At 29.9% G+C, this 18,783-nt stretch overlaps 2 protein-coding genes and 1 long non-coding RNA gene across 8 annotated transcripts; 2 read left to right on the top strand and 1 right to left on the bottom strand.

Moving 5' to 3' along the window:
* Positions 1-5,079: 5,079 nt before the first annotated feature.
* Positions 5,080-6,493, bottom strand: LOC106293534. 6 transcript variants are annotated; one of them, XR_001260520.1, is made up of 6 exons: positions 6,125-6,493; positions 5,974-6,044; positions 5,685-5,704; positions 5,487-5,603; positions 5,288-5,407; positions 5,080-5,168 (listed from the first exon to the last, which is right to left on the bottom strand). XR_001260520.1 is itself a non-coding variant. In XM_013729214.1 (5 exons), the coding sequence occupies exons 2-5, from the start codon at positions 6,004-6,006 to the stop codon at positions 5,101-5,103; spliced, it is 336 nt and encodes a 111-aa protein (XP_013584668.1). In that variant the 5' UTR covers positions 6,007-6,044; positions 6,125-6,493; the 3' UTR covers positions 5,081-5,100. The 6 variants fall into 6 exon arrangements, 4 of the variants coding, with proteins under 4 accessions (XP_013584667.1, XP_013584668.1, XP_013584669.1 ...); XR_001260521.1 differs by having other exon boundaries at positions 5,974-6,030; XM_013729214.1 differs by lacking the exon at positions 5,685-5,704 and having other exon boundaries at positions 5,081-5,168; positions 5,290-5,407.
* Positions 6,494-12,187: 5,694 nt separating this feature from the next.
* LOC106294302 lies at positions 12,188-12,449 on the top strand. Its single transcript, XR_001260805.1, has 2 exons — positions 12,188-12,276; positions 12,412-12,449. It is a non-coding gene; the product is annotated as an uncharacterized LOC106294302 (long non-coding RNA).
* A 19-nt stretch (positions 12,450-12,468) lies between these two features.
* LOC106344755 (ATP-dependent DNA helicase PIF1-like) lies at positions 12,469-13,341 on the top strand. Its single transcript, XM_013784068.1, has 3 exons — positions 12,469-12,966; positions 13,151-13,219; positions 13,330-13,341. Exons 1-3 carry the CDS (start codon positions 12,469-12,471, stop codon positions 13,339-13,341), a joined length of 579 nt encoding a protein of 192 aa, XP_013639522.1.
* Positions 13,342-18,783: the final 5,442 nt, after the last annotated feature.

Genomic DNA, 18,783 nt, shown 5'->3' with positions numbered 1-18,783 from the left:
AAAATTTTAATTATTTTAATTTAGAAATTATTATTTATTACATTTAAATTATTTTTGTTAAAGTTTTGTAATTTTATGTTTCTAAAAAAAATATTTTTTAAAATTAAGATTTCATATTGTTAAAAATAAAAGTAGTTGAAAAAAATATAAAAGTATGTAAGATATTTAATTTTGTTACCATATGATGTAAATGAGAATGTTCATTTAATTTATTATTAACTGAAAATAAAATAAAATGACAAACAAAAATAAATATAATATGTTATTTTAATTACAAATTTAGGCTAAATATTAAGATTAATTTAACTGTATTATCAAATGAAATATAATAAAATACATTTTAAATATTTTTTGTGAATGTTACACCAAATATGAAATATTATTTACAAAACACCAAACTTGGAATGATATTGTTTTTGGTGTTTATTAAAGTTGAAATTACACGAAATTTGATATTTTGGTTCCGAAAATGGCTTAAGAAGAGTCTCTGATGGATGACGATCCCTTAATGCATGCATTATAAAAGCTATGCTTAACTCTTTTTTTCCTTCTTCCGTTTCATGTTAGACTCAGTTCATGTGTGTGGCATAAGTCTTATCACATAAGCGATTGATTAGGACATGAATTAATGCATTACATATTTTCATTGTTTATATATTTTCTATATTGGCTTAGTGCCATAATTAATTTGGCAGTTTTTTAGGACTGGTGCAGATTATGTTGTGGGTGTTGCTTGAATATAATATATGGTTTGAATAGTTCGATATTAATTGAATTAAGCCACCATTTAGAAAATATCACATATTAAATTTGAAAATAATAACCATGCGCTTGTAGCTTGTTGATAAAGGGCTCACGACTGTGGGTTTCGCCATATAGATTCGAGTCTCGGTCACCGTCGATTAAAATGAGGTGAAAAAAGCAGCCCTCTTGGATGTCTTCGACAAATTTTTCGGTTCAGCTTTGGTGGACGGTCATTAGACGTTAGCCAGATCTCTTTCAAGGATATTCGGATACCGGGTTCACAAATATTTTTTTGAAAATACTAATTGTTTTTAAAAAACTACCTAAAACGCATAAATTTTATGAAAGCCGAATAAACGAAAACATACGATAGGTTTTACGTACACTATTGTGTGTTAAAGCAGAGAACTGAGTAGAGGAGCTTGGGTTGAGTTTAAAATTATCTGATCCATCGGGGGTCATTGAGAGTCTGTTCGTGTTATTGTATAACTGAGATGTACAAGAAATAAAAGCTGTTGTTTTCTGTGCCCATCGTATTAACAGTGAACCATCTTGTAAACATCTATCAAGAAACAAGAAAGTCAGAAGAGTCGGTAGAACAAAAGCGGCATTGCATATTTCTCGGTTTCATTATAAGTGTCGTTTTAAGTTCCGGCACACGGATTAAAAAAACAATTAATTTTGTACATTTTCTATAAAAAAAACACTATTACCTATACACCTAACCATATTTTAACCAATAGAAAAATAAATTTTGCATAAATTTAATAAATTTTACAATAAAAATCGAAAACGACACTTATTTTGTAACGAAAAAAATTCTCTAAAACAACACTTAATATGAAACGGAGAGAGTATAACACATTTAATTTTCGTTGACCCCAAACAAAGAAATATTTAGGTTGGGGTTGTGGACGATTAGATTTGTACTTACAAAATTTAAACAAAACACTAATTATTAATAGTAGTGGCCTATGTATTAACTTTGGTCGTTTTCGAAAGAAAAGTCATTTTTGTCTTCTACCATATGAGTCATGGCCGGTCCTGATATGAACTAGAGCAGCCTTATTGCATGGGACGCTCTCTTTTATTAGTTGTTACGGTCCTGATATGGGACGCTCTCTTTTATTGCATGGCCGGTCCTATATTCGCTCTGTTTCATAATAAACTAGGGCCGGCCCGCCTTACGGACGAGATTATAAATCGAAAATAATTTAAATAGCTAGAGTAAATTTATATTATTAAACTTGATATATCAGTCACAATCAGTCAAATGCTTTGTTGGGTTAAAACTATACTATATATATATATTATTTATTTATTTGTGCTTATACTATAATGTAAATTATTGATTTGTGTTATCCGTGCTTATATTTTACTACTCAAAAACTGTTTATTTTCCAATGAAATTTTGTGACTTTTAAATTTTTTTAACAAAATACAAATGATCACAAAAACGTACGAAAATAGTTTACAGTAAAATATATTCCATATAAACAAATTAATAATGTAAATATTGATTTTAATAGTTGCATTGTATTCTTAATAACAATTATTAGGTAATAAAAGGATAACACTATTTGATTTTTTCTTAATACATATAATACATATAACAGAAGAAACCAACGTAGTATATCATAACATATTTCTTTTTCGGAATATGATCAGATATATTAAAATTGTGTAGTATTCAAAAGCATAATTTGATATGATCATAAAGATATTTGTGAAAATATTTTTTTTAATAAATTTTTAATAAACATTCTAATTTTGTTAAGTTGTGTGTTTAATATGATTATGTTATCTTAGTGTTGTTGTTGTTGTAATCTCGTAATGATTTTTTTCTTTTAAGTGTTATAAAATAATAGAAAACGATGGTTTTATTTAGAGGAGATATGTGTCAAAATTGTTATAGATTATGTTTCAATTTTTCCATAAAATTATGATTGGTTTCTGACTGCTCATAGCCACTGCATAATATCATTGAGGTGATATTATTTTTCGAAGACTATTTGTTTTTTTTTTAGTTTGATGCGGTAGTTTATTGGTTATAATTGTTTATAAATTATGCTATTATACGTATGAATGATGTTTCTAATTGATGAGTGACAGCGCAGGATTGTTTGCAAAGATATTTTGTATAAATATGTAATTATTTTTAATGACACGCTTAATTGTTTGCAAAGATATTTTATATAAATATGTAATTATTTAAATTTTTTTTTTTTAATAATATAACTATAAAGAATGAATTCTTAGTGTTGTCGTTGTTTTTTGAATTCCAAGAAATTTATTAATAGGGAAAACATGGGAAATATGAAATAAAAAAGGAAATGGTATAAATGCGACAATGTATTAGTTGAGCTTGAAACATGTTGTCAAAGATATTGTGTCTCGACATGTAGGGCATTTTAAATTCATTCGGATCCAGTCAATAATGCACTGGTGATGATAGATATGGTTACATTGCAATGCATTTATAATCTCGCCTCTTACAACCTTGTCCATGCATATATTGCACAGTTTATGTACTTCCGTTGCTGAAAGTGCTCTCTTCTCAGCATGGAGATTTGTTGTAGATATGTCGACGTCCATTCTGTGGATTGAATGGGGATTGAAATATGTTAAATGTAGTATGATGTGTACACTGGTCTCTTCATAATTAGTGAGTGACGAAACAGTCTTGTACACGTATGAGGATGATGTTCTGCAATTCTTGCGGCAGAGTAAATGCTCATGTCATTGTATGTGAGCATGTATTGCATGACATCAATAGTTGTATAAGAAAGATATCGAAAAGGAGTAGTAGAGAATTCAAGCGGAATGGATATGTCATTTCGATTTGTATTCCAACTATTTATATTGATGGTGAGATCTCTCTTTGCTTCCGAAGATGCTGGATATGTTTTGGAGTCAAATAAAAGAGCATAGTCTTGGTCTGGTTCCATGTTGATTGGAACGGAGGTGTAGTCGTTTATGTTCTATCTTGATGTATTTATGTTGTCAGACATATGGAGTTTTACAGGGTGTAATGTCATATCTCTGTAACATATAGATATTATGTAGGGGAGTTTTATTTTTGAAAAGCGTTAGGTGTATTTATGAATAAGTAACATTGTAACAAAAAGCATTTATTTTCTGGAGTCTAATATTTTTAAATATAATTTTATATTTTAAATTAGTATCCGCATTATTAATTGTAAATTAAGGCAAAATAGTAGTTTTTTTTCAATTGTCAGACAAAGTATAAAATCTAATTGTTCTTAAACCATAATACATATTTAGGTTTATTGTGGTGCTTATATTATATCATTTTTTTATAACTTAGTATGGGATGGTATCTAAAAATTGTAATTTTCTTGATTAAGAATAGGAAAAAAGGTTTGTAGCTACACGAAATTTAAGCTAATATGGTGGAAACAATCCAATGTACGAAAATGTGTCAATAACTACACGAAATTTATGTTAATACATGTCACATGTACGAAGTAAATAATAATATGGTGGCAACGTCACAATCGGGTTTAATTAAATTTAAGCTAAGTTAATGGGGTCAATCCGTAATTTATTAAACTTAATCAACTTAATGATTTATTAAGTTTAATAAACTTAATTGATTTTGTTAATAAACTTAATAATTAATTAAACTTATTAATAAACTTAATAAATTTATTAAACTTATTAAAATTACTAAATTTATTAAACTTAATAAACTTAATCATTTATTAATAAACTTAATCACATATTAATAAACTTAATAAATTTATTAAACTTATTAAAATTACTAAATTTATTAAACTTAATAAACTTAATCATTTATTAATAAACTTAATCACATATTAATAAACTTAATAAATTTATTAAATTTATTAAGTTTTATTAAATTATTAAGTTTATTAAGTTTAATAAATTTGTTAAGTATAATAAATTATTAAGTTTATTAAGTTAAAGTTTATTAAGCTACTAAGTTTATTAATAAAATCAATTAAATTTATTAAACTTAATAAATCATTAAGTTTATGTAATTTAGTAAATTATGGATTGACCCCCATTAACTTAGTTTCAAATCAGTTAAACCCGATTGTAATGTTGCCACCATATTATTATTTACTTCGTACATGTGACATGTATTAACATAAACTTCATGTAGTTGTTGACCTATTTTCATATATCGGATGGTTTCCACCATATTACTATTTTTCCTTAAGAATATCATTGATTGATTACTATTTTTATAAAAATTTATATATAATTAGAGTTAAGGCTCTATTAATATTTTAGTGATCATGTGCATTAACCATTATTGAATCTAGGCCCATGTCTGGAATACGATCATGAGACCATGTAGCTTTGTCATTACACCATCAAAACAAACAAAGATACCTTCATCAGTGTCATCAGCGATTGTAAGCTCCATTCGGTAGCTGTGAAAATAAGCATATCTCAGTATAATAGTGTCATTTCACAAAGAGAAACATAATTGTATGTAGATTAATGATATATATCGCAAAACACCAACAGCATGATAATTCTCGCAACGCACACATGTAAAGGCAGATTCAGTGCGCTTGAGCTTCCTGCTAGATTTAGAGCAAGCAACGTAACACCATCCTTTCTCTGAATCGGGCCGGATAACCGTGCCGGTGCACATGAACTCAATATCCTATTAGTTATACACCAAATTCATAATCAAAACCACACCATTCATAATAAAAAAGAAAACATCAGAGTAATAAGTTTACCTTAGACACGGCAGTGGTGACAAAGCTATTGAGCTCAGCTACGGTTACGGGCTCGACTTTTGCAATCTCTCTCAGGAGTGGTGCTGCTGGTGTGAGACCAGTGTCTCTGGCACCAAGCTATATACATACACATATACAGTTCACCTTCAGGCTAAGTATATGAGGACACTACTATATCTAATAAAACGTCCAACATACCGATATAAAACACGTTTGACCTGTTGCCAAAAAAAAAAACACGTTTGACCATCAATATATTTTAAATACATATCAGATTTGAACATCGAAAACCAATAAGCACAAATAGATTTACCAGAATCTAAAATCTAACAATCATGTATATGAATATCAGAAGCATTCGCATAAGAACCGAGGAAACGGAAATTTTTAAATCAATCATAATCAACACATAAAAACCAGAAAAAAAAAAGAAATCCACTGCAATAATAAACTCAGACGATCATATATAAAGTAATATTGGGCTTACATTCAAATCGACTATGAGCAGGTTCAGCCGCATGAGTTCACCACCTCGCTTCAGATTCTTGACCTCAGATACTATTGAGTTAGCCATAGCAAAAAGAAAAAAATACGATGAGAAACGTTTGGAAGATGGTTCGAAGAGAAGTCAAGCATACCTATTTATACTGTGGAAGCACCGCTTTTTACAAAGCTTAACACACATTTCATATGACGAAAGGCGAAAGGACTTGATCACGATCTACAATCACAATCTCTCTAATGTCGAAAACGGCTGATTTGTATGAACCCTAAACGACGCGTCCAAGAGCCGATTCATATGAAGCCATTGTAACCCTGATAAAAAAAACGCAGCGGTTTGATACTGGCAAGGCTTTATGTCTTCATGCGACTTTAGGCCTCAAATTGAAAGCCCATCAAGATTTCCGTATTAATGAAACGACGTGTTTCGTCGGCTGACGTGTCGCGATGAGAGGCAGCGACTTATCTAGCTGGCCGCTGATGTGGAGGCATGAGGAGTGAGAGAACTTTGTTTTATAATAATAGATATCATTTCGGATAACCAATAAGCTTTATTTAAACTATTTTCATTTAATTAATCACATTAAATAAGAACATATTATCTATTATACAATTTTCTTAATCTGCGTAAAAAATGTCAAAATGACACTTAATATGAAACAGAGAAAATATAATTAAGTTTAAATATTTATTAAAAAATTTGACCACTAATAAAGTTACATCTGTCTACAAAGCATCTATTCAAGTTTTTAGAGCATCATTAGGACATCTCCAACCCCACTGCATAATTTACTGCAAAATAGAGTGAAAAATGATGTCATGAACAAACAAAAATCATTACTCTATAAATGGAGTAATTTTTTTTTGTTCATGACTACATTTTCTACTTCATTTTACCGTAAATTATGCAGTGGGGTTGGAGATGTCCTAATGATGCTCTAAAAACTTGAATAGATACTTTGTAGACAGATGTAACTTTATTAGTGGTCAATTTTTTTAATAAATATTTAAACTTAATTATATTTTCTCTGTTTCATATTAAGTGTCATTTTGACATTTTTTACGCAGATTAAGAAAATTGTATAATAGATAATATGTTCTTATTTAATGTGATTAATTAAATGAAAATAGTTTAAATAAAGCTTATTGGAAATGCTTTTAGTAGGGAAAATATCTTCCAAAATTATATCACCTTTATTATACTATATTATTAAATAGCATAATTAAAATTTAAGTAAATAAAAAAATAAACCAATCTTAAGATGGAAAATGTTATAAAAATCTCTCAACTTGTGTAAAGAATTTCTTTGGGAGCAATCTTTCATGCATTTTTCTTGCCTTTCTCATCTCTTTTAATTTCTTTTTATATTTTTATTATGTACGGCCATGTGAGGTACCCTCACTAATGGTTCTCTTATAACTTCTAACTAAAGAACTGATTCTCATAATTTCTTCATCTCTCTCGTACTTTTCCATATTTTTATTTCTTTTAATTAGTGAGATACTTAGCTACAACTTTCAGTTGGAGGTGGCCTTGTGGCTGCCATGGAAATCCCTTATATATTAATTTTGGAGCATTACAACATGTTTTTGTAGTCACGTGTCATCACTACGATGATTCTTAGAATCCTTAAAAAAATAAGTTGGTCCATATAAATAGATATTATACTTTTTTTTATGAAATTAACTATCAAACTGATTAGTAGTGTACAGAAAAGATATTCTCAATTCTTTCCTTAAGTAAAAGCTACAAAATTATATAATATGATTAACATATATATATGACAATTAATGATTATGAATGATACAAATTTAATAATATTTTCTCTCTCATTTTGTTTAATTTTGTATTATTAAAAGAAATTAAACAATCACATTAAGCAGATAATAAAAAAAATAGATTTTTTCTTATATGTTATATTTTGAATTTTTTAAAACGACTATAAATTACTAAAAAAGGTAAATTCCACATTGAAAATTTTGTGATTAATGGTTTAACTTTTTTTATTCAAGCAATATATAAATGATCATAAATCGTATGAAAATAAAGTCTCATATATATATATATTAATAGAATTTAAATTAAATTATATACTATATAAAATATACAAATATGTTAATTTCAAAATTTTCATTGAAAAATTATTGAGATCTGAATATTTTAGTTTTTTAATTTGTATTGAAAAATCTCATATTAAAAGTTTTGTGATTAACAGTTTAAATTTTGGTAACATCAATATACAAATGTTAATAAAATCATATGAGTAGAAAGTGTCAAAAATAAATATTAATATTAAAATATACTATATATATGTCAATATCACTAAAGTTTAATTATATACCATATAAAATATATAAGATGATTGTTTTATTTTATTTACCAAAAAAATGATTGTAAATAAACAAAAGGTATTGGTTTTGATTTATGTGATTACTCTAATGTATATAGTTTTATGTATAAAAATTATTTTTTAAATGGGTGGTTTCTAAGATGTTATTTGATCATGATAATCCCAGAAATACACTTTTTTAAATCGAAGTGGTTTTTAATATTGGAAGCACTATATATATATATATATATTATTTCATTCATATTAAATAATTTAGTCTTGATTTTTATTCCTAAAAACCTTTTAATGAAATATCATGACAAGATTCCAATCACTTCCGCTTGAGTTTGTTCAGAGAATGAGAGATTTAATCATTCGTCTATTGTTTTTTTCAGCCTAATATACTATCTAACTATTATAATTGTAAGAATGAGAGATTTGAACTATTTATTATAAGTTTTTTGGTTTATCATTTAATAAATCAAACATTTTTTAGTTTATACATAATTTACATATACTAGAAAGGTAAAGTATTATATATATTTTTATTGGTATACTCTTAAGTAACTAAACCTCAAAAATGTAAGTTAATAAAATAAGTAATTTATTTTGTTGTTCTAGAATTAAATGATTTTTAGACCAAAATGGTGAATATATATTAGACAGACATTTACATTTCGAGTGCACTTATATTCTATAACAGTTTGATTTATTATATTTTAACACTAACCTGTGAATAGAGTTTGCCGGTGATTTTCTTCAAAAATTTGATTATTTGATATGTATATGGAGTGAAACTAATTTTTACAGATGTCCATATTTTTAAATTAAAATTTATGTAGTTCACCAAATTCACAGAAGATGTTAAAAAAACTTATATCAGTGAAACAGAAACGAAAACGAAAGCACAATTTTATAGATTTAGAAAATGAAATCAATTATGCAGAGTCACTAGTAAACAAATCGAGAGCAGAAACCTGAAGCATCTTTCGTCTTTTTACAACCGATGTTGCCAATCTAGTTTTGGTGATTTGTGTTAGCCACACAATTTAGTTTTTTTTTGTGCATACGAAGTCTTAAAAATAATTAAATGAGCTGTAAGACGTTAACTCTTCAATAACGATGATACATTTAAGAGAACAACATATGTATTCTTCATTTTACAATCGATAAAGAATGTAGTGTTGTAAAATGTTAAAACCGTTTAACAAACAAACATTACTATAAAAAACTCACCTTGCGGATGTACGTGGATTATCATCTAGTTTTTCATTAAAATTAGAGACTTGAGCCAAAATTTTCATTTACCTTTGTCCAAGAGCAGCCCTATTACATGGAATACTCTCTTTGGATTCGCAAGGATTATAATATTAGTTTTATGTTATATAATTAAGTTTAAATCCACCTATATATTAAAAGAGAAGTCACTTTAGTGATTTCTCATGACGTGGCAATCATATAGAGCTTCTCAGGAAAATTCTTATAATTCTATTGGTTGATTTTTAGAATTTTTTTTTAATCAATCGCGTCTCAATTAAAGGGGGCTAAGGTTTGAAATCGATAACTGGGTACGATCAGATGAGTTTGTTTCTCGACACTAAGAAGACTCAATCAGATCCATGGCGGCAAGAAGCGACGAGCAGATGAGTTTGCTTCTCTCCAGCTTCGATCAGATCGACGAGGTGAAGTTTGTCGATACTCTCGGAATATACTGTATTTTTGGTTTCTCTGATTGGATTCTATAGCGATTATCGTCATCTGAGATTGAATCGAGATTTACTCTCGAACCGATTTAAATTGGAATCTAGAAACTACGATCTGCTTATTAACATTTTGATTCTTTGTATCTAATTGAGTGATGAACCTGCAGAGATCGAAAGGTTGAAGAAGCTACATACAAAATCGTTAAACAACTTCGTTGACCAGGTATTATTAACTTTTGAAGTTTTTCTAGCTATATGTTTCTTGGTGTTGAGTTATTGATTCTCTTAAACTGGTTTAACATTCAGCTTGAGCATCGAACTAAGTGCCACGTCTTGAAAGAAGAACTGAAGAGAGTAAATGATGAAAAGAGAAGAAAAGAACATGTAAGAGATTAAAATCTGTCTCTTGCCAAATCCTGCTGCATCTTTTTTCCAATATTACATATAGAAGGCTTTTGGTTGAAAAGGCAACAAACGAAATGGTGATTGATAGTTTTTGTCAGGATTTGGCAGCTGACAAAGAGAAAATCTAAGCAATGTCGAGGAAGCTTGATAGAGTATACTCTGAAGTCGAATCCAAGTGTAAGATTTCGCAGACACCTGATGTTCAAATTTAGGCATGGGCATAAAATCCGGAACCCGAAATCCGAACCAAACCCGAACCAAAAAACCCGACCCGTTATCCGACCCGAAACGTAAAAATACCCAAACGAGTCTTGTAGGGTGGTACAAAAAATATCCGAACCCGAAGTGTTATTAACCGAACCCGAACGGGTAACCCGAAAAATCCGAAATTAATAGTCAATATAAATATTTTGAAATATATATAAGTATTCCAATTATTAAATTCAATATTTGTGGTAATATTATATATAATAATAAATTTCTTTATGTTTTACTTCAAAAAATTTGTTTTTTACTTTGGTTATATCCGAACCGAACCGATATAACCCGAACCCAAAAGATATATGATTACTTTATGGGTTTTATGATGCAATACAATTTTGAACCGAACCCGAAGTGTTATTATCCGAACCCGACCCGTACTAATAAAATTTTAGTATGAGACCTAGAAGCGTAAATCCGAAAATCCGAAAACCCGAAAAATCCGATCCGAATGCCAACGGGTACCCGAACGCCTAGGCCTATTCAAATTGTTTAAAATCGTCGTTATGTATATGGCTTCCTAATATAATGATTTTGATAGATGAAGTCGAGGTTCAGCATCTAAAGGACTGTCTCCTGATGGAACAAGAAGAGAAAATTGACATTAACAAACTTGGATTCGACTTCAGACTCTGAAGAAGGAATGTAAGAGTTTCTTCTCCTTACTAACTCAACAAGCATTTAGACAGTGATAGATTGGTTTGTGATTCTGTCTGTGGGAAATTACTGAGACTTTCAAGTTTGGTTTCTGGTTTCATTAGCAAGATTAAGAGTTTCACATTACTTCTTTAGTCAGTCTGTTGCTAACCTAATTGCAGGTCCCTTTATATTCTTTGCACTGGTTATAAATAGCGAGGCGCTTGAAGATCCTGTATGTAGCTTCGGTTCCCACATTATCTCTAGCTGAGATGAAGCTGAGTCTTAGGTAATATTTCGGTCCTATCTTCTTAATTAGCTTGAATTATCTTAGGAGAGAAAATATGTCTTTAGCCTATTTAGACAAGCCCAAAACTATTGTCGATTTATTTAAGCCCATATATAGATAGGGGGATAATAATTATCGATTTAATTTAGCCTTGCGCAAGATTGTTAACTACTACAAATATTAATAACTTTCCTTATTATTCAAACGGTAAACTTGCGCCTGTTGATATCATATTTATTACATTGCTTACAAAATATTTTAATGTTTCTAATTAGCTTATTTGTTTTTAATAACTTACCTTTCTAATATGGATTACTTGCACAAGTTAAAATCATATCATATGCAAATCATTTTTTGACAATACACATTTAATATCTTTCTTTAAACGATTTCATTATTTATTATGCAAAATATTGTGCGTCATTAATATGAGAAATAAATCGACTGTATATATATAGGAGACACCCAAGGTCTTAAAATACAAACATTCTTCTCTTACAAGAACAATGGCAATGGTGCGAGTCTCCAAAAACATTGTTTCTTATGTTAGAGAATTAAAACCCCGTAAAGATACGTCGCGTATTGAAGTTAGGATTGTTCGCTTGTGGAGAAACTATAACAAAGAATCAGGAAACACCATTGAAATGGTTTTTGTTGATAAAGAAGTAAGTAAAGATCACACAACTGCATCTTTTGTTGAAATGGATTATTAATAATTTCGAGATATATACTTATTCTGCGTTTATAAAACTCTTATCATTTATAGAGTACTAACGCATAACTTTTATATGGACAATCAGGGGACAAGAATTCATGCTTCAGTTGGTGAACAACTCATCAAAATTTAAAATTTACATATGCTTTCAGGTGAAGAGAAGGTTTACCTTAGCTCTGACAGTATTATCCCATCCGATGTTGACATAGAAGAAAATGTAGTATATCCTGCAGAGTTTTTGAACAGTGTCAAAGTGGCTAGACTGCCTAGACATTGTTTGAAGCTCAAGGTTGGTGCTCCTATCATGTGTCTTCGTAACATGGATGTTGCAGATGGCTTAAGTAATGGTACTAGGCTAATTGTTACTCAGTTACTGCCCCATGTGATAGAAGGTAGAATTATAACCGGAAACAAAATTGCTGGATATCCGGTTTGGATCCCTAGAATGTTTGTCACACCACCTGACACAAATTTTCCCTTCAGAATGCGTCGAAGACAGTTTCCAGTTACATTGGCTTTCACGATGACCATCAACAAAAGTCAAGGTCAAACACTGGAAAGTGTTGGGTTGTTTCTGCCTAGGCCAGTGTTCTCTCATGGTCAGCTCTACGTTGCACTTTCAAGAGTTAAGTCGAAATTTGTATTAAAAATCCTAATAACTGGTAAAGAAGGGAAGCCACAGACAAAAACAATGAATGTTGTCTACAAACAAGTTTTTCAGAATATTTCGTAGTCACGGTACGTAATTTTAATCTAGTTTCTTTTCAAATAGAAATTTTAAAATATATAAACTGTTACAATTATTTATTTTTTGTATTTGCCAGATGGGTAGTGTTGAGTTAGGAGACCGATTGTATTCAGGAGCATCCAGTTTTCCGACTATTTCGATGACGGTATGTCAATTTAATATTATTTCATGTTAACTTATATTTAGAAATTTATAAATCTATCAAATAATGTTAACTACTCAAATTGCTTACAAAATTTATTTAATTTTTTGCAGGTTTCTAATTGATTTTGCTTTCTTTATCGAGAATTGTACTTCATAATTTATATTATTTATGTATAATATTTGGATTTTGATTTTTATTATGTTTTCTTTTAATATGTCTACATAAATGTTTGTATATTATTTATGGAAAAATAATATTATTCACCTAAAATAAAGAATTACGACACATATACAATACAATTCTAATTAATGATAATATAAAATCTGTTACTTCTAAAATTATACATTATTTATTCCATATTTTGAATGAAAGTATCTTCTTAAACACACAAATTATTTTGGGACGTTGCAATTATACATACACACAATATCTGCATCTTCATACTGAAGTTAATTTGTTCCCTCTCGTCCATCTCAAATATTGAGTACCAGCTTTTTTCCATGGCTGATGAATTCTCCCAAAGACGGTGGTATTATGTTGTAAAATCCGTTACTTCTAAAACTATATAATATTTATTCCATATTTTAAATTTTTTTATGTCCGCACAGGTGACCTAGTATTTATTAAAACTTTGACCACTAATAAAAGTTACATCCGTCTCCAAAATATCTAATCGAGTTTCGGAGCATCATTAGTGGGAAAGTATCTTCCAAAAGTATATCACTTTACTATAGTATATTATTAAATAGCATAATTAAAATTTAAGTAAATAAATAGATAAACCAATCAGGTGATGACAAATGTTATAAAAATCTCTCAACTTGTGTAAAGAGTTTCTTTGGGAGCAATTGTTTCATGCATTTTTTTTTGCTCTCTCATCTCTTTTTATTTCTTTTAATATTTTTATTGTGAACGACTATTTGAGGTATCCTCACTTATGGTGTTCTTATAACTTTTAATTGAAGCACTGATTCTCATGATTTTCTTCGTCTCTCTTCTACTTTTCAATATTTTTATTTGTTTTAATTAGTGAGATACTTAGCTACAACTTCTCTTTGGAGGTGGACTTATGGCTCCCACGGGAACTATTCAAAGTTATATATGATGAATCATGATGTTGAATGTTGATGCTTTAAAGGAAATATATTTTCCAGTTTTGTTTTAATAGCGAGAACTGAAGTATCTATAAACGTTATGCTAATGACACTTATTTGAAGGAAAATGTGATCCTTCCCGCGGTGATTCTTACACTTCATGTAACGTTTTGTTGTATATACTTTGTTAGTTGCTGTTGAAGGACACTATTTCAGGACGAATACAGGCTGAGAAGCTGCTGCCCCTGCGTGTCGGTGGCTTTATACCAGCCCAAATCCTTATTGGGTTTTATGGGTTTTAAGAATTTCGGTTTAATTTGTATTAACCTTAGGACAAAATGCACTCATCTATTCGGGAACACCGTGTAAGCGCGAGAATTTGGAGCTTGATAGGTTGCTGTAGTAGTGGAGTTTTGGATTTTGTGTATATGCACTACAAAAAAAAAATGGTTTAACATCACTTATTTTAAATATTTGCATTACTTATAAATAATGTAAAGTAATTTTGTATCATCTATTTAAATGACTCTGAAAGTGATGATGCAAATAATTTGTATCATTACATTAATAATTGATGTAAAAATATTGATTATTTGCATCACTTATTGTAAATGATATCAATATGTATCAATTCTAAAAAAATGATATTAACATTTATGTCAATTTTTATAAATGATGTTAGTTTTGTGTTGATTAAAATAACTGATTTTAATTTCTGTATAATTTATCAATAAATAAAATAAAATTAATATAATTTCGAAATTTATTTAATAGTTATATAATTACAATCATCGATTGAAAATATTTGTATTTCTACATTTGATGTCAAACTTATGTCAGTAAATAAATCAAGTAAATATTTTCTATAAAATATTTCTTATAATTTTCCATTTACAATACAATCTCAAAAACAAGGAAAAACAAGAAAATGAAAGAAATATGATTCAAAGAACAAATATAGATCGTAAAACAAATTAAAAAAAAAACTCTTCTTCTCTATTTTCTATCTTCAATCTTCATTGGTAATGTGAAGCTGAATTGATGTAGAATTCAAGTTAACGAGATCCACGAAGAATTTTTCTTCAACTGCTTTTCCCAAAAACTTCTACTCCTTTTTTCAGAATATTCTTCATTTGCCACGGAAGAGAATGATATCTAATATAGAAAAGGATCCATAAACATAAATTGAATTTTTGTTTTTGGTAGGGTGCAGGAGACACGAATCTCCTACTCTTTATTCAAATCATAAAATTCATTACATGCAAATTTGCCGAGTTCTAGATACCCCTGAAAATCCTCCAACAAAACATAAGCAACACAATCTGGGACATCTTCCAACAAGTGAAGTAGAAGAAGAATGAAATAAAAATATTACCTTTCCATAAAATTTTCAACAGATTCGTGTGCCTTGGAGATCCTAGTTTCTTTTCATACGTATGCCTAAGAAGAAATATGATGATCCTCATCATTCATAATTAACAAAAGTGCTTGATTCTTGTTGATTTTCTTAGAAATCAAATAGTCTAGAACACTAAATCATAAACTGATAAATAAGTTTCAAAGTTGAGAGGAAGAGAAACGAATGAATGAGATTATGAGAGGAGATCATGACAGAAAATAATATGCCTTCAACTTAAGTGGAAACAGTTATAAAGATCATGGGCCAAATAAATTACAATTTACAAAAGTAATTAAAACTAAAAAAAAATAGTAACTGCACACGTAAATCTAGGCTTGTTTTATATTGAAAAAATGTTTAATTGATGTCAAACTACGTATCATTATATTACTGATCTCAAATTTTGCATCATTTATGTAAGTGATATTAACTTTGTATCATTTATCTAAGTAATATTAAAGAAAACTTGAAAATGTATCAATTATATAACTGATGTAAGCTCATATTTGTATCAATTTTTTATAAGTGATGTAAGTTAATATAGATTTATATCATTTTTATTGAAGTGATGTCAAATAAACTAATATAACATCAATTGTTATAGTTGATGTTAAACAAACATAATTTGTATCATTTATTAATAAGTAATTTAAATTAAATCATTTATTTTTCTGATACTAGTTATGTGATGTAACATGATCATTTTGTTGTAGTGATGTGTTACACATGGAGAGTAATGTGTGACACATATGTGAGATTTCCATATGTTTGGTTGACGAAATAAACATTTAAGGAATGTTATTAAATCACAAATTGGAAGATTTGGTGATGCTAAAAAATATGAAATATTATATTAGATAATAAGAAAAGATTATTTAATATATATTGTGGTTTTACCTAAGATTAGTGTTAGAGCTTTCACGTTGTAATTTTGAGAGAGAACACACAAAGAGTTTTGGGGTTTCATATCTGAGTGAATTGGTAGACTTGATCAACATGTGTTGAGTCAAGCAAGTTGGGTGTGTTAGAAATCGATCCGTGTCGAGTTGTGTAATTCGGATCAAACAAGTCTGTAAGAGATTGTGTAGAGGATTTCTAATAAAAGATATATGAGTTCTTAGAATTATTTTGTGCCTTGTGTTTTTGCCGTATCTAGATTTTACAATTGGTATCAGAGCGGGACACCTAAACGAAGGAGGGTTCTTCGAACCAAGTTGAGATCCTGAGAAGAGAATATGGCGATTCTGGCACATAATATGTTGTTGCTGAATGATGTGAATTATGGGTACCTGAAAGTGAGAATGAGAGCAAACTTACGTGGAGCTGATGAAGATGTCTGGACAGTTGTTCAATCTGGATGGGAAGAACCGTGTGTGATGCAAGAAGATGGCTTGAAGATACTTATACTGAAGACAAAACGGATTGTAACAGAGAAAAAGCTTTCAAAGACTGGATACAATCTTCAGTTCTGTAGATGGAAAGCAATTTGAGCTTATACAGGGATGTGAATCAGCTGAGAAGGCTTGGGATATACTACAAAATGCTTTTGAGGGTACTGCGAATGTTAGAAGGATAAGATTGGACTTGCTTGCATCACAATTTGAAGACATAAGGATGACCGATCATGAGAAGATAGGAGACTTCAGTGCAAAGCTTAGCTCCATAGCAAATGAAGCACAAGTTTTAGGTAAAAAATACGAAGATGCAAAATTGGTGAAGAAGTTTTGCGATGTTTGCCAACTAAGTTTGCAGCACATAAAGCAGCAATAACATTGACGATGACACTGATGAACTGAAGTTCTCTGAGGTAGTAGGGGTATTAAAGGCTGAGGAGATGGAATTGGAATCTAAGTGTTCAAAGCCTGCTCAAGACTTTAGAATTACAGCTAATGAAAACATCCAAAGAGCTAAGAAACTTGAAGAATCTATTCACCTGATGATTGAGAAACTTGAAGAAACCATGAGTCTTTTGTATAAGATGTCCAACAACAGACTGCCTAGAGAAGAAGAAAGACATAAAAGGCAGAAAGTGGTGTGTTTTAATTGTCATGGTATTGGACATGTCAAAACAGATTGTCCATCATTCAAGAGAAAAGAAATCAAGTGCAATGGGTGTAATGGTTATGGGCACATAAAATCAGATTGTGTGAACACAAAGAAGATGAAGATGAAAAAAAATTGCAGAGATAAAAAGCCAAAATGAAAAGAAGATGCTCTCAATTCTGTGGCTCTTCATGGAGCTATGGGATCTGAAAAAGACATCATTGAAGGTGAATTTCAAGTGTTATGTGTGTCACACACCAGTTCTGATGCGTCACACAGTGATACAAAAAGTGATCTACATGAGGATCTTGTAGCTGGGTATCAGGTTCTCTTTGGTAAGTTTACAGAACTCAGTCACGAAAATTTGCAGCTCATCAAGGATAAAGCTATGTTAAAAGCTCAAGTCAACATCCCAGAGATGGAACATACTGACACGAAGGGTGAATCAAAGTGTAGGATGACAGAGAATGATGAGGAAGATGAGCTTCAATCTTTTAAGAGAGTTATCGCAGAGCAGAACCGAGTTCAACAAGAGTCTGAAATAAAGTTTCATCAGATGAAACAGCTGCTGAATCAAGAACTTGAGAAGAGTCAACTTCTGGAAAGACAACTTACTGAGAACTACAAGAAAGTAAGAATGTTGACCACTGGATAAGCAAGTCTGGATCATATCTTGTCAATGGGGCAGTCTCCAAAAATTAATTGTGGTTTGGGTTATCAAGGATCGACTTCACAAGATTATGACAAGGCTGTAAGAATAAGGTTCATAAAAGCTGAAGTAAAATCAGATGACAAACCAAAAGCTGAAGAAAAATCAGGATCAGTGACAAAGACTAAAGAGAATCAAAACACAGCTTGTAGGAATGGAGGCTTGTTCTGTAGAAAGCGAGGTCATCATGGAACTAGTTCTTACACTGTTGACAAGAATGAAGAAATCAAGTTTGTAAAACGCTCAGTCCCAGCTGTACGAAAGGATGAAACTCAAGCAAAGATTGCGATTCCAAAGATACAAGATATAAAAGTTGTTG

The sequence above is a fragment of the Brassica oleracea genome, chromosome C5 (genome assembly GCF_000695525.1).
Source record: "Brassica oleracea var. oleracea cultivar TO1000 chromosome C5, BOL, whole genome shotgun sequence".
Taxonomy (NCBI): Eukaryota; Viridiplantae; Streptophyta; class Magnoliopsida; order Brassicales; family Brassicaceae; genus Brassica; species Brassica oleracea.
The sequence above is the reverse complement of the archived record's forward strand: the minus strand, read 5'-3'. Positions and strand labels throughout refer to the sequence as shown.

Coding starts and splice junctions, on each gene's coding strand:
- LOC106293534 (XM_013729212.1), bottom strand. CDS start 6,060: ATGGCTAACTCAATAGTATCTGAGGTCAAGAATCTGAAGCGAGGTGGT. Junction 5,604..5,973: donor TGCTCATAGTCGATTTGAAT/GTAAGCCCAATA, acceptor GTATGTATATAG/CTTGGTGCCAGAGACACTGG. Junction 5,169..5,263: donor GTTGCGAGAATTATCATGCT/GTTGGTGTTTTG, acceptor TTATTTTCACAG/CTACCGAATGGAGCTTACAA.
- LOC106344755 (XM_013784068.1), top strand. CDS start 12,469: ATGCTTTCAGGTGAAGAGAAGGTTTACCTTAGCTCTGACAGTATTATC. Junction 12,967..13,150: donor CAAGAGTTAAGTCGAAATTT/GTATTAAAAATC, acceptor TGTATTTGCCAG/ATGGGTAGTGTTGAGTTAGG.